Below are 16,786 nucleotides of genomic sequence, written 5' to 3'. Positions count from 1 at the left end.
GAGTAGCTGAAAAAATGGAACCAGTTGATGCGATACATCGCATGCCGTTCTGACACAAAATATGGCGTCCATCGAATCACCTTAATGCTCCGACCTCCGACACGTTGGTTCCACGTGTAAAAGGTTTTCAGATGACGTAAGTATGCTCCTGGGGATAGAGAAAAGGAGAGTCACCGAGATTTTGCGTGAGACTCCGGGGAACAGAAACAGGAAGCGCTGTGCACGTAATTGACGAGCAGAACAAAAATTTTGCTTTCATTGCTTGCCTAATTATGAAAATGGGTTTGGCGTCAAATCAAGATGCGCTGGAAACGTGCGCCATGCTGCCGCCTCCTTGGCAAAGTCTTCACTTTCCACGTGGGATCTACAATGCGAAGGAAAAAGCTCGTTCCGGCGTCTGGCAACACGAACCGAACATCGACAATGTAGCCGCTTCGCTTGGCTAAAAATAGCCATCCCTGATTTTTCCCCCATTCCGTTTTTATATTTTCTATATTTTTTAATATCCAAGGGGTGCGCAGCTTCTATTTTTCAAGTTCCATCCGCGACGAATCACGCATTAAACTTTTACTGTCGCTCGCGTGATTCACGTTAATTCTTATCAATTTAAAAGAGCCAATTAATTGTCGAATTATTACAGACATTGGAAACAAGAACTTCGGTAACTTTTTGACTGGTTCTTTCAAAATATTTGCATTTTCTCCGTCGAAAGCGTCTTTGCACGTCTCATGAGTTTTTTTTTAAAAAAAATAAAAGATTTATTCTATTTAATGTGTAGCGGGATTTTTAAAGTCGTAAATATTTTTTCGGCATTGCGCAAATTCATGACGATTTTGGTTGTATAGAATCAATTCGGCAATAGTAAAAAAGGGAACTTTAAGGCAGTTGATAATGTACGGATAACATGACACGAAAAATTGTCTGCGGCAACAATTATGAAATCTATCTCGTCACGAAACAATTTAAAGCGCAATCGTTCTGATCGAAAATTGGATTCGAAAGACATTTAACATTGTATGAGACGAAATGAAGCTCAACCTCTTACTGAACTCTCTCTTAGAATTGATCAAACATCACAAGACATTAGTGTGTGTATACACATTAACAGTGCTGGTGCTCTTCAGAATGTAGAATTTCCATCCACGCTCTTGTAGCTATCGTATAAATCATATGAATCCTCCTTGAGGAAAGGAGCTCCTTAAGGAATGACCAAGAACACGCCTTTATTAACAAAAAATGCAGATTCACTGTGGGATGCCCTTGCCGCCTGCGTGGAAGCGTACGGCACGATTATCTCGGGACCAATTAGCCTTCATTTCAGAGAATAGGCAAGAGCGGCCACACAGGAGGTTGAATAGTGGTATCACCGAATCGTCTCAGGATCGCGCATGCGAGCGCGACGAACGGATCAACTTTCAGGACTGACTTTCTGCTCCGATTCCCAGTGACAACTCTTCGTTCATCACTGAACCTCCTTTTGTAATAATCATTTTAGTAGTAGAAATATAAATAAAATGGCGCATTTTCCGAAATTGGAGGGACAATTATTCACCGATTCCCTCGAGTCAGAGTTAAGAGAGGTCGACTCACGGATGTCTGAGTGTGATGAATAATGACGATGAAAACGGATTAGGAATATTCCTCGTACTCTTGGCTCGACTCATTCCCGAACTCGCCTTCTACGTTCCTTCTCTCATTCCGTTTGTTTCCTGACGCACCCCTAGTTTCCCGATCCCTTCCTAAGCTTTCCTTGAAAAGTCGTACTGTATCAAAGGAAATTTAGCAACGTGCGAAAGCACAGCGAGCTTGCGATACGGCAACACTTTTCCTTTGCCCGACGTGTCAATCCCGTCGTTACTTCATTCCTGACTACGCCCGACCCGTGAAATGTTGCCAAATCTACCGCGCCGTCCACCCCACCCCCCCCCCCCCCCCCCGGACTGCGCTGCCGGCGAAACCGTCCCACAGGGCAGCGCGTCAACTGACGACTTGTTGAAAGCTCAGAGCCGGATATTTATCATTTATTAGACTTGGGGGTGCGCTCCCTTGCCGAAATGCGCCCCCCCCCGGCGCTTCGCGCCTCTCTCAATCGTGGTTTGTTTGAAAAATCAGGTTCTCTTCGTTACCAATGGACCAATAAACAAGATACAAATTAAAGCATTCTAATGGAAGGTTTTTTTTTTTTTTTTTTTTTGCAGGTTACTTTCTTGAAATTTCATGAAAAAATGATTCGGGGAACGAGGTAATTAACGTTTCTCGATGCGTGCATTCAAAAATCCAGCTCCTGAAAAAACTAGATTCTATACGTGAGTCAAATTGCGCACTCACTAAACGTTGTCGTGACGGTTTCCGCGGTATGAAAATATGACAACTTCAATCTTGGCGCTTTGACTCAGTGGTTGCGCGTTATTTACACTTTTACCAACACTGATGGGAGAGAGAACAATGCTCGATTGAGAAGCCTGCCAAAACCGTTGCAGTGCGCGAGTTTTTTTAACTCACGTGGAGTATTGTCTTCCTCGTGAGCGGACAATTCAAATTTCCCGTAACCGATGTAAATTAAGAACGTTAATATCTTAGTTAGGAGTGAATTCCAGTAATTTTCGTTGTGCGAACTATGTTTTCCGCGAAATTCTGACTAAGACGTATGTATCAAAATGTTTAAATTTCCACCTTGTGTTGGTGGTCTATTAGATATTAAGACATCGCGTTAAAAGGCTGCTAAAGGAAGAAACAGAGGGAAGCAAGTGAGCGCGCACGTCTGTGGACTGATTATTGAAATTGATGGACAAAGCTATAGACAAAGAAGACATAGGGAGTATGAAGCTATCCTATTGATTGAACTGGATGGGTCCTATAGATAAAGGGAGAAAATGATAGACTAACTGTCGGGTCTCTCGTGGGTTGCCATTAGTCAGTCTATTACCTACCTCCTTTTTCCATTAAAACCACCCGCTTCCACCAATAAGATCTCTTCATATCTCTTTTATCTCCTTTGTCTATAACTTTGTCTATCAATTTAAATAATCGGCCCGCTGGAAAGGAGCGCAGAATGGATGAGGATTATATTTATGATTTTCCAAAAGAGTATGATATTCTACCCTCTCATCGTACTGAAAAGAACGGTAACGATAAAATATTCAAAATCCAATTTTCTAAAAAAAAAAAAAAAAAAAAATTGGCTGATGTGCTTAAAAAAAATGAATGATTCCGCTGGAAAACAAAATTAATTTGACTTGTGAAAACAAATAGTTGCAAAGAGAAGTTTGGACGCTGGAATTGGCGCCCTCATTGAATAAATAGATAAAAAACAGCGGCAAGCTCAATAAATTCCGCAAGGAAGCAGTATCGCCTATATTGCCGTGCTAAAGGAAGAGCGCCGTCGCGTACGAACATCCGAGAGTTGCCAAAATTCCTCCAATAAAATGTTTATTTTTGGGGAAAGTTATGAATATTTTTCCTTGAAATTTTCAGAAACTTCAGGTGAAATTGCGAATAATATTATCTGAAAAATTGGAAGAAAAATATTCATAAGATTACCAGGAAATTTGTGTTTCATAAATGGAAATTTGGCAACGCCTGAAGGCTCATACGGCGTTTTTCCTTAGCAAGGCAGTAGAGTACCTTTAAAGTGAGAGTACAGACATATCGGAGATTTCGAGGTCAGGTTATGGAGCTTTCAGGGCCCAAAAGAACAATCAACTTATGAATTCAAATTACCCAGAGTGAGTCATTATTACAATCGTTACGACCCCTCGCGTTGTTTTTAAAGCACGTATTTCACTCGAACAGTAGTTGTTCGATGGCGCGACAATTCTGACGCGAGTTGGCATAATTGCATCAAACACAGTGCGGTCTGCGTGACACGCATTTAAGCGCCTACAAGACTGTAGGAATACTTCACGCATTGCCCCAAACACAGTGCAGTCGACGCGAAGCGCATAGCGCCTACAAGAGAGTAGAAATACTTCACGCATTGCGCGCTTTAATCGTTGAATCAGGCCCGCCACAAGGGGGGGGGGGGGATACTGGGTCCTTGGTACCGGGGCCCGGGTCCTGGAGGGGCCCGTGACGCAGGTGACAAACCACTACGAATTCATGTGTAACCCTTGTCTCGTAGGGAAAAGTGAAAAAATTACCCTAAAAATTCCGCAAAAGGTGAATAAAGTTTCAAAAACACGCTAGGGCACTGTAACATTTTTCTTACTTATTTAGAGATTTTCAAGATTTTGAGTATATGTAGAATGATATTTTTAGTAACTGTGTTTCATTTTCTTCCGTTGTCGGATGCTAAGAGGCTCCTTTCTGGGCATCCTCGACTTCAATGGCTTAACTCCCTTGCCATAGACGTACGAAAGGGGAGTCCAGGGGGGCCCGGCTCCCCATAGAATTGAAAATTATCATCTGCCCCCTCAAAAAAAAATTTATAGATGTTTTGAATGCAACAATTCGAAAGTTTTTGGTGCTGAAAGTAAACAAAAAGGCGTAATTATTCTGCAGAAATTGATGGAAAATCTCCATCATAAGAGCTTCATAATGCGTCCAAATAGATTTAAAATTTCAAAAATTTCCCGGGGGAGGCCCCCCGGACCCCCCCCCCCCTCCCCCTGTGCTAGGGGCCCGGGCCAGAAAATTGGTAGCAGGGCCCGAGATGGGATGTGGCGGGCCTGCGTTGAATATTCGTAATTCCTCGCCGTCCCGTCCGTGCCACTCCGCGGTGCACACAATATCGACGGCGAAACTACCAAACCACGTATCTCGTTTGCGGTGTTTAAAAATCTACGCTCACATTTTATTTTTTTGAAGTAGACCAAATCAAGATCATTCTTTGAAATTTTCACGGAATTTTCTCCGAACGAGGAGGAAAAATCGCAGAAATTTTCAAGACTGGACGTTAAGTAGTTTTTCATTTCAAAAATAAAGTATGAGAGGAAGTCTGCGACGTCGCAAACCGAGATACGTGGTTTGGTAGTTTCACCGTTGATATCCGATCAGTGTGCACCGCGAGCCTCCAACGTGAATGACACAATCTCCAATGACTTGTCGCTCCAATTTCTAGTGACAACTCTTCGTTCGTCATTGGACCTTCTCTCGTGATGATAATTTTACTAGTGGATATAGAAATAAAATAATAGGTATGATTTTGGAAAAACAAGTTAGAGAGAGATGTACCGTCGCACAGTGGATCGAGTTAATCAGAGAGGTCGGACATGACATTTTTGACTAAAATTGCAAATTTTGATGTTTATTTCGTCACATTTTAAATTTCACATTTTTTTTTTTTTTAAAAAAAAGGAAAGAAAAGAAAAAAACTCATGAGAGATTAGGAGACACTTTCTTGCATGAAACGACGTGACCTAGAGTATACCTTTATAGACAGAGTATGGCCATTCGTATCTTTTTACTACAGGAAAACTGTTCCGCTTTTTGATTGGTCAACGAGTTTTTAGGCTTCATGATGCTCTTAGGGCCGTAAATAAACAAACAAGATGGCGGCTCACCGTAACATCGATGAGAAGCTAAATTTGACAAAAATTTCAATTATGCGGCGAGTAACAATTTAAACGAGCATATCTACGAATAGCACACAAAAAACACATGAAAACATTGTTAAATTGCCTTTCACCTTTATCATAGGAAGGATGTAAGATGTGCATAACCTCAATCTTGCTTGCTGATAACGGCCATCTTGTTTGTTTATTTACGGCCCTAAGAGCATCGTGTCAGCCTATTCGCTCGCGACCAATGAAAAGCAGGAACAGAAATGGCCATACTCTGTCTATAAAGGTACTCTAACGTGACCTGGTTCTTCGAACGGAGCGGAAAAGAGGAAATGACTCTGCTGAGGTGAGAAATGGCAACAGGGGCGTCGTGCCGAGCCTGAGAGCGGTAAATGAACTTGGCTCCTCGACCGCTCCGTCTCGGCTCTCGGATGCCGGGACGCAAATTTTTCCGTTCAGCGCTGCCAAATTGGGCCCGCAATCCGGCATTACATTATGAAATTTGATAAATTTTTAACGAGGCTGGCAATGTCACATTGGCGATTCACCGCGGACCCGCCCTTGAATCCCTACCGGTCGGTGGCTCTGCCAGAGGCATTTTCAGTAGAGGCACGCGCCTTACGATCAGACTGAAAAAAAAGTTCCGTCATGTGAGCCCAAAGTTCGGTGCTCAATTTTTCACCAAGTTTTCGGTACATGCAATCGAAAGTTCGAATGAAAGGAACGGAGCCTCTTCTTTCAATCTGGTATTTAAAAGTTTGAAGCAGCTCGGTTGATACGTCGTCTCCCGCACGAAGGAACGTAACTCCAATCCAAAGTTGCCAAATTGACTGCAACAATTAATTTATTTTACAAAAATGTAAGTGTGCAATTTATATCCAAATTTGTCTGATTTTTGCGTGAAATCGGAAGAAAAATCAGTGACATTTTCAGTTAGAAATGCCCAATACTTTTCTGGTTAAAATGCAATTTACGAAAGGAAATTTGGCAACATTGAAATGTAGTTACGTTCTTTCGTGAGGAAAACGACGGATATTGAGCACCGTGCTGCCGTGCTGAGGAAAAACGCCGTATCAACATTCGAGAGTTGCCAAATGTCCTTTAATTAAATTTTTATTTTTGATGAAAGTTATGCATATTTCCCCTTGAAATTTTCAGGGACTAAAGGTGGAATTGCGAACAAAATTACCTGAAAAATTCGAAGAAAAATATTCATAAGTTTACTAGGAAATTCGTGTTTTAACAAAGGAAATTTGGCAACGCCTGAAGGTTCATTCGGCGTTTTTCCTCGGCACGGCAGCGTGCACTCGTCACTGTTAAAAATTTCAGCGTCAAGTCCGGAATATGATTCACTTTGAAGCCTGTGTTGATCCCAAGCAAACGCGGAAATATACATCATCTATGCGTTTAGTCTATCTACGTACATCAACCTCATGGTGTCATCTACTTTCTTGGGCGAGTTAACTCCACTTCCAGGGAGTAACTTTGGGTGGTATAGGATAGAGTGGATCGACATGGATGACTCTAAAAATAAAATGGACCACTAGACAAGGTACGAATTTCCGCATTCTGATACATGTTTCGTGACTAAAATTTCACGTAGAACACGATGGGCACAACGAAAATTACCGAAATCAACTCCTTACGAAGATATTAATGATTCTTGATGCGTGAATTCAAACCACCCGCCGATGAAAACTCAATGCTCTACGTGATTCACATCGTGCGCTGAACGTTATGATGACAGTCTCTGCGATTTAAAAAGCTGGCAACCTCAATCTTGACGCTTTGGCTCAGCTACAGCAAGTTGCTTATAGTTTGAACAACACATGGTGGAAAATGAACATTGCTCGATTGAGAAGCTTGCTGAAACCGTTGTAGTGCGCGATTTGACTCACGTAGAGCTTTGAGTTTCTTGTGAGCGGGCAGTTCAAATTCCTCGTAATCAATGCGAAATAAAAACGTTAATATCTTCGTTGGGAGTTGGTTTCAGTAATTTTTGTTGTGTGAATCGTGTTCTATGTGAAGTTCTGGTTCAGAAAAATGTATCAGATCGCTTAAATTCGTACCTTGTCTAGTGGTCCATTGGGAGGTTCTTACGGACTAAGGGAGAACACAAGGGACTGACTATAGGGTCCATCGTGGGTTGCCCGGTTGCCGTTATGGCCCATTTGGTCCTTCTTCACGCACAAACTGGAGGTTTCAAGAAGGCTCGGCGATGGAATTGTTGACTGTTGCCTTTTAAAGATGCTCGATCCGACGATGTTTGAAGGTGACCAATATGTTCGGAACACATCATAGATCGGATATTGAGACCCAAGTTTTCTCCTCTCATTTCTCTGGGATTTTCTTGCGAGAAACTATATGATTTTCCGGAGTTCCAGATATGAATGCGAATTTTTCCCCGTTTTCAGCCAATTCTTGGACCTATATTCAAATTGTTGATGCCATAAGCGTTCCTGACGTTTACATTATTTGGTCAATGGAAGTTTCTCTATTCTTATACTGGTTCGAAGATCCAAACACCGAAAAAAAGTTACTTGCTATTTAGATGTACCGCCCATTCCGGGTTCAGATGCCGAAAGTTCCGGGTGCTAGAGCCGTAGCCTCAACTGCTCCAGATCTTTCGGACTCTGAGCCCGGAACGTAGACAGTATGTCTATATAGCCAGTAAGTACGGCTTCCACGGCCGGAGTTTTTTTTTCAGTGAATAAGTCATTTACAAGATCACTAATGCCGACTTAGGTGCGATAAAATAAAACCCCAAAAACAATAGACACTAAAAATCTCGGCAGAATATGAAAACAAAATGCTTTTAAATTGGTCGGAGGTGAGATTCCCGCTTTCTGGAATAGCTTCCTTGATTCACTCCGAAATTTTTTCACAAAAAACAAAGAGGTAGGGGTTGTTGAATGGTACGAACATTTCAAATTAATTATGGTAGTTCCCCAATAAATTAGGTCAGGAACCCAAATGTTACAGCACTACGACAATTAATTGGAAATTCCTATATCAACCAGCAAATTGGGGTAGTGCCACAATTATAGGTAATAACCCCTGACACTCTTTTCCCATGTTTATTTCCTGGGACATCATTGTTGAAATTTATAGATAGAGCAATAGACAAAGAAGGAAGTCATACACTAACTAACGGCAACCCACGAGAGACTCGACAGTTTAGTCCTGCAGCATTCAACCCCTTGGTCTCTGCGAACCACCCGTTTCAACCAATAGGATCGCTCCGCTTCCCGTATGAATTCTGTGTCTATCGCTTTGTCTATCACTTCCAAGGATGCGCCTGGAGATGAAGCCCGGCTGTCTCCGGTCCTAGACGCATGCCGTGAGGTCTCGTTACACGATCAAATTCCCGAACGAATTACCATCAAAGTGTCGGGAGTCATGAGTCTTAAAATCATTGATTTGCTTATAGTTTGAAAATGAAAACTTGGCAGAGATGTTTCGAGCGGCAGGAAAAGATGAATGGTGGCACTCTATTCTGTTCAAAATTTGACGACCCATCCAATTTGGATGAAAGAGGACTGTTGCATGGTGAGCATAAGTCATCATCAAGTGGTCTACATTGATCAGAATGGAGATGTTGCATGTATGAGGAATTTGCGATTTAACTGTTGAGTCTTAGGTAAAAGTTCGCGAGAAACACGATGGTGCCACTGGTTTTCTCTGAAATCAATTTTCAAGCTCAAGAAAAGCTCTCAAGTTGAGACCAAAATGGAGGGGATATCCCACGCTATCCTGAGAGTCCACGTCTACATCAAGACAAACTCTCCATGCAAAGATAGGGAGCAAATACATTGACAGGGCTGTCACTTAATTTGGGGGCTCTAAAACTGAAAACATGGCATCACTGCTAATGTATTTGCTCCCTATCTTTGCATGGGGAGTTCGTCTTCATGTAGAGGTGGACTCTCAGGATAGCGTGGGATATCCCCTCCATTTTGGCTTCAACTCAAGAGCTTTTTGTGAGCTTGGGAGTTGATTTCAGAGAAAACCAGTGGCACCATCGTGTTCCTCGCGATCTTTTACAAAAGCATCATTAGTACATACATAAAGCCGCTTTTATAGCGCCGCCTCGCGCTCTACGACGCCCAATCGCCATTGCCCCCTATCCTCCCAGAGATCATCAAGCAACTGGCACCTTCTGATCTCCTCCTCCACCCCTTGTTGCCAACCTTTCACAGGACGTCCACGCCGTCGCCTTCCGGGAGGAACCCAATCGAAGACCTGCTTGGGCAACCGATCATCTGCCATCCTTCGCACATGTCCATAGCAGACCAACTGCTTGGACCTGATACCGTGCACGATGTCCTTCTCCACACCCATTATCTGGCGTACCTTTTCATTGCGGATACGCTCTCTTCTCGATATCCGAGCAGACCTTGGCCAAAAGTCCATCTCAGTTGCCCTAAGCATGTCTTGAGAATCATTAGTCAAATCGGAAATTCCTGAGACATGCAACATCTCCATTGGTTGGGAATTTGATGGTGTGGTGGAGTGAGAAATAGGTTGACGGTGGACTTACCGACATGATGGTCTTCTTGATGCCGGAGGACTTCTCGATGAGGGAGCGTCGCCGGGCGGGGGGCTCGTCGCTGCGGGCCTTGAGGACGAAGCCGCCGCGGGAGTTGTCGACGCGGCGGTCCCGCTCCTGCGCGGCCTCGGCCCCGACGGCCAGGCTCCCGCCGGCCCCACTCCCGTTCCCGCCCTCGATGCTCCTCAGCGAGGTGAGCGAGGCCCGCAGGCTCTTGTTCGGCCGGTAGCGCGAGGCCAGGCCGAACGGCGCCGAGGCCCGCACCCCGTAGCCGTGCCGCATCCCGCGCAGCCACTGACCCTGGTACGTCCCTGCAATCACAACACTCACTCTTAGCTAAATATCATTACACACAAAAATAAGACCGAGCACACAGCTAGAAGAAGAAGAAGAAAAAGAAAAAAAGTTCAGGCCACGCATTTCAAGTACTTCGGCACTTCCGTTCAAACTTCTATGGAGTCAACTTCTGTACCGAGGTACTTCAGATGTGTTGTGGAATGATTAGTCGTTTCGGTTTGGCTGTATCTCTTGGCGGCAAGCTCATGGAGCGCTTTAAGGGTAAGGCCTGCACTGCGAATATCGCGGGAGGCTATAGTGCACTGCGAATATCGCAGGACCACGCACAGGGACATCAACAGCGACGGATCGCTGGATCCAACTGACTTGAGGAGCGATCTAGCCAGTTGGACAGTCTCTCTTCTCAGTGCTTTGCACCTGCTTATATATTGTTCGGAGAGTCAGAATACTCGAGGACGTCGCCTGAGCAATGAAAAAATTGCCCGGTCGATGACACTCTAGCAATCCGACGTCATCGGTTAATATATACAGCCGTTGCAAAAATCTTGAACTCTCCCCTCATGGCAGATGAGTGACCCAGTCCTTCCAACCCATGTCCGTTACAAGTTCTGGGATTCGGAACTTCTTTGTTCCAATTGGACGTATTTCTATCAGATAGAACTAAGTGCAGAGGGAAAGATGGGGTGTGCTCGTTGGTGCTCGGGCCATAGGAATGAACGGGAAATATAAATTGCCAGTGACGTCAGCGGCCACGACGAGCGAAACGACGATCGAGAAGGCGGCCTTTGACTCATGAGCCCTGTCCACAAGGCTCTAGATACATGCCCAGGCCCACGGCTCATTCACTGTGCACATAGTTCCGTTTGACAGAGCGTGAAATCCCGCTTCTCCAATGGACCACTAGACAAGGTACGAATTTCAGCACTCTGATATATGTTCCGTAACCAAAATTTCACGTAGAGCACAATGCGCACAATGAAAATTATCGAAATCAACTCCTCACAACGATATTTAATGATTCTTGATGCGTGAATTCAAACCACCCGCTCATGAAAACTCAATGCTCTACGTGATTCACATCCCGCGCTAAATGTTATCATGACAGTCTCTGCGCGATGTAAAAATCTGGCAACCTCAATCTTGACGCTTTGGATCAGCTATAGCAAATTGCCTATAGTTCGAACAACACATGGTGGGAAATGAATATTGCTTGATTAAGAAACTTGCTGAGACCGTTGTCGTGCGCGATTTGACTCACGTAGAGCTTTGAGTTTCTTGTGAGCAGGCAGTTCAAATTCCTCGTAACCAATGTGAAATGAAAAGGTTAATATCTTCGTTAGGAGTTGGTTTCAGTAATTTTCGTTGCGCGAATCGTGTTCTATGTGAAATTTTGGTTAAGAAACATGTACCGGAATGCTTAAATTCGTACCTTGTCTAGTGATCCATTCAGCGAACGGAACTGTGAGCCAACTAAGTGCGGCACCCATGAGCCGTGGGCATGTATCTAGAGCCTTGTGGATAGGGGTCATGAGATAGGCTCATGCGGGAGAAGTGCGGCGGCGGCTACGTCACTGGCGCTTTATATTTCCCGTTCATTCTTATGGCCCGAGCACTAACGAGCACACCCCATCTTTCCCTCTGCACATAGTTCTCTTTGATAGAAATACGCCCAATTTCTCCCACTCAATGCCCGTTTTTGGATTTTTCAAAAGTTCCGAAGAAGTTCGGGAAAATGTAACAGATCCGGAACATTCCGGGAATTCCAAAAGTTCCGGGAAAGATTCAGGAGGATTTCAAAAGTTCCGAAGTGTGGAACTAGTTCCGGGAAATGGGGGCACTGGAGTGACCTGAACTTTGGCAGTTATCCCCTCAGATTTTCGGATGCACGACGGGAGCTCCAGAGATGCATATCAGTGGCGTGGCGAGCTTTACGATGTATATCTTGATCCGCCATTTAAATCTATAGAAAAGGATCGATAAGCAGGGTGTTGGCAACCAACACTTTAATAATCGATACTTTACATTACTTCGAATGGGAAAAGATATCAATAGTCGCTCATTGACGCTTGGCCACTGATGCTCATGATCTGAACTACGGGATCCACGTGGGAAGTTTTGTTCTCTGTGAGGGCTGCAGAATTTGCACCATCATCCGATCCGCGGATCGCGCCATCGCTGAGGAAATTTCTGGCAAAGTGAGAAGAATTCTGTCCAAAACGACGCCGGAAAACATTTTCGGATGAATTCCGACGATTCATTGATTTATTTTACTTTTCGCGAGACGTTTTGAAAATTCGTGACGGGTACACTCTCGTCTTAAAGAAGAACTCCATATGAGGCTCTAGATTTTGCTAGACTTTATTCAATAAAAAACGAATTTACTGAGGAAACTGTGAATACTCATATTCACATTTTTCGGACAATTTTGTTCTGAAGTATCTAAAGTATTCTAAAGTATTTTAAGTATTTTTAAGTTATCTATAGTATTTTAAGTATTTTTAAGTTATCTAAAGTATTTTAAGTATTCTAAGTCATCTAAAGTATCTGAAAATTTCGATGAAAAATAAGAATAACATTCCTCGAAAAGACAAGTTTTATACGGGGAAATTTGGCAACTCTCGAATTACTTAGCACGACAGTCTTGCGAGTCGTTCTTGAAAATTGCCACGCGCAAGTTTGAGGCTTGCGAGGAAAAACTTGCCCACTCCGGGGCAAGATTTTCCCGAGTATGAGGAAAGTGATGAAATTCAATTATTTTTTGGGTATCCGTGAAAATATCAACGTCTGACATTGGAATGTATAATGGAGCTAGCGCTGCTTGGCCTGGCTAGTTATGCAAAATGCAAAGCCAATAATGACTATCGACCAAAGAGCCAGGATGAAAGGAGAGGGGTAGGAGAGGACACATACGAGGGCGGGGGGTTTTCAATTAGGTGGCGGAGAAGGGGGGGGGGAGCGGGCAGTTCAACAGGGGGCGAGGCCAAAGGAGCAAGAAAAAGACAATTGGCTCCTATCGATTACTTATAATTCCATTTAGTTGGCTGAAAACTTAAGTAGCGTTTAAGTTTCCAAGACCCGCGCGTCCGTCGGCTGTTTCTTCATCTTCTTCAACAGATCGCTCTCATCGCTTCTCGCCTCTCCTAGTTCCCTCTACCAAACCCTTGAGAACGGTTTCCAACTTCTGTTCTTGATCAGCGTTCTCGATAATATTTTGATTATCGAGTCGACTAGAGTATCACCGAGAGAATAAAATGGAAACAGGACAATTCTTAGGGTAGCTAGACATTTTACCCAATTTTTTTAATCCAACACTAATTAGGCCAAAATCTTTCATCCAGATTATACTTTGGCCAATTCTTCTCATCCGCTTATCATAATGTCCACAGTTTTGGGATAGGGCAACGCAACGCTATCATGTGCAGTATGTAAAAAATTGCCACCTACATCAATGAGCGGCACATTCGGGTAAGACCATGTGTTCTCATCTGTATATGTGGACTGAAAAAAGTGTTGGGTAAAAAAAGATTGGCTTGAGGAGCGTCGTCATGTCCATACACTCTCTCTATCAAAGCACTCTATTGGAGGGCAATACTGCCGTGTTAAGGAAGAACGCCTTATGAGCCTTTAGACGTTGCCAAGTTTCCTTCGATAAAAACAAAATTTATTAGGAAAAGTGTGTATCTTTTTTTCCAAAATTTTCAGAGAATTTTGCACGCAATTTAAACTGAAATATCTGAAAATTTCAATGAAAAATATGCATGAATGTCGTCAAAAATATATGTTTTATCAAAGGAAATTTGGCAACTCTTGAATGTTCATACGGCGTTCTTCCTTAGCACGGCAGAATATACAACTTCAGGTCTCTTCTGGGCCTATTGTAGGCAAATATTTTCTCCGCACAATGCAGTCACTGAGTACCAGGAAAGATGGAGAAAGGGGGGGGGGGGAGGATTGAGCGCAGTCAAGCCGAACTGCTTTTAAAGAAATTCAGCGGCTATATCGATTAACCGTTTCCGGCGTTAAGAAGAGCACTGCAAAAAGCTTCGCCACGACGGAAGGCATCGAATGGGAACCGAGGGGGGGGGGGGGGGGGTCTAGGTTAATACGATTCCGATTCGCTCGACACTTCTGACAATGGAGTCATCTACTCCATCCGATTGATGTGGCGACGCGACGGTTCTCACACTTTAGCGATAGGGATTCAAAATCGAAAAATCGATTGAATCGCATCGATTTTCTCGGGTTCCATCAATCGAGGGTATGGATATTTGTTTTAAGAAGGTCCAATTGAAATTAGAGTATTTGACGCAGGGTTGCAATTCTGAATAAGAGGATGTAAGCTTCAGATTTCATGTTATATATTTCAGGAAAATATGAAACCGTTTGAAAAATTATTTTTGAAAGTAAAAGAAAAACTAGATGAAAGGCAGATGATTTCTCCTTTTTAGTATTATCTAGTGCTTGTTGCATACTCAGCCCCTTTAAATGTTACGTATTTTTCTTCGTGAAATTTCATGGGATATGTCACGGAAATGTCCAATCTTACATAGTTTTCAATTTGATTGTGCAACCCTCCTTTGACGCAGTATAAAATTTTCCATGCAGGAAGCTTATAAAGGCAGGAACGGTCCAGAACGGCTAGTATAAGCTAGAAAGACGAATTCAGCAGGTCTTAATTTAGCAATGGCGCCACTATTTCTAGCTTATTTTAGAAACAACGTATGTTTCCCGATGCAAATAGGTGCTTTTATGGATGTGTCAGCAGTTTTGTAGTTTTTCATTGCCATGATAATTCAAAAATTCAAAAATTTAAAATTTTTTCTGCCTTTATTGCCAAAATTTGCCAAACCCTCTATGCTCCTCACGTCTTTAATAGTTGAAACTTGCTAACCTTTGATCCTGTTCGGACTTTCGGAGGGGTTATCAGTCGTATACTATGATGGTTAGAGAGAGAAAAAACCTGTAAAATCTCTCCTCTGAGCTCTCATCAACATGAGGAAGAAGGAATATTTGATTTGGTAGAATTCAAGTGAAACGCCCTTGCGACTCTGTTGGCGAAGGGGCTATTTGATAGAGGGCACACTGCTGATAAGAAGATGAGGGGAGGGGTCGTGTAAGCGCTTTTCCGGTGATATAAAGAGGGGTTTGCGTGTGAGGAATGCAAACGAGCGGGTGCGTGCCGACGTTAGGAATTCAGTTCATTTTCATAAGGACGGAATTAATAATAAACCTTTTATCGTGAGATCTCACGGGTGGACCGGGGGGGGGGGGGGAAGCGTTACGCCCCTTCTCCTAACAGGCGGAAGCACTTGTTGAAAGCCTAGTCTTTTGATTTGAATGATTTAACCGAACCTGTTGGAACGAATATTGACTGCATTACTAAAATCTCTCCTCCCCGACCAGGTTGAGAAATGTTATTTTTTGATTTGTCCCCGCGTTTGAAATTTTAAAACACACCGCCCTCAAGGCCTCGATACGCGATCACATTCCGAAACAATGTCGATCAAAGTAGTTCATTTGATGAATGTTGATCACCATGCAACAGTCCTCTTCGATCGTCGCTTCGGTCTATCCAATTTTGCTCGAAGAAGAATGTCCAGGAATACTGATCGAAGAAGACTGATCAAAGAAGACTGATTCGAAGAAGACAGAAGGTCCGGAATTGGACGGAAGGACCGTCCAATTTCGATAAAACAAAGTGCTGCCATTCAGCATTGCTTGTCTCCGAAACATTTCTGCCAAGTTTTCATTTGAAAATAAAGCGAAGTAACGATTTTGGGACTAATGACTCTCGACACATGGATGGTATCGAGGGGTTTTTGAGCCCACTCTCGCTGAATTTCCCCAACTTTACAAGTGGATTGCATTTAGCAAAAGGGAACCAGCGCGATTAGTGTTGTAAAAATGTTGCATCTTCACAATTATTTTAAAAATCTCCCAAAATAGCAAATAGTTTGAACTCTCCGCCGGAAAATTGTTAGTTTCAAAGGAAAATAACTACATAAGAGTCGCTCTCACAGCGCTCTCCGACGCCTAAACGCCACGAAACTCGAAGGAACACACAAGCCACAAACTCTAAAGGAAAATAATTGTGTAAACTTTAATACTGTACACGCATATCAGGCATTTTTAAAAGAAAAAAAAAGTTGCACGATTTTGATAAAACGGTAATCACGCTGGTTCCTTTTTGCGAAATTCGATCCAATTATTTGCACATCGGAGGCCTACATATTACGGAAGGCATATTGAGTTGTTCATTTCCAGTCTCGTTCCGGGTTTGATAATGACCTAAACATCGGACTTTGGGCCGATTTTGGCGAAAAATGCGGACTTTCCGGCATTCGACCGCAAACCCACAAAATTTGCATCTTCCGTCAAAGTCGGCCATTACATCCATGCATGTTCAGGCCTGTATAGAGTGATTTAGTGACTCCGTCAT

At 43.2% G+C, this 16,786-nt stretch overlaps 1 protein-coding gene across 1 annotated transcript in view; it reads right to left on the bottom strand.

Annotated features, from left to right (window-relative positions):
* The window catches only part of LOC109032163 (uncharacterized), a 109,294-nt gene that overhangs the window by 24,737 nt on the left and 67,771 nt on the right, over window positions 1–16,786 (bottom strand). The window contains exon 4 of the mRNA XM_072306548.1: window positions 10,042–10,386. Coding sequence (XP_072162649.1) covers window positions 10,042–10,386 — 345 coding nt within the window. The remainder of the gene's footprint in view (window positions 1–10,041; window positions 10,387–16,786) is intronic.

Source organism: Bemisia tabaci, chromosome 1 (assembly GCF_918797505.1).
Source record: "Bemisia tabaci chromosome 1, PGI_BMITA_v3".
NCBI classification, from domain to species: Eukaryota; Metazoa; Arthropoda; class Insecta; order Hemiptera; family Aleyrodidae; genus Bemisia; species Bemisia tabaci.
Note: the sequence above shows the minus strand (reverse complement) of the source record. Positions and strands in the feature narration are given on the sequence as shown.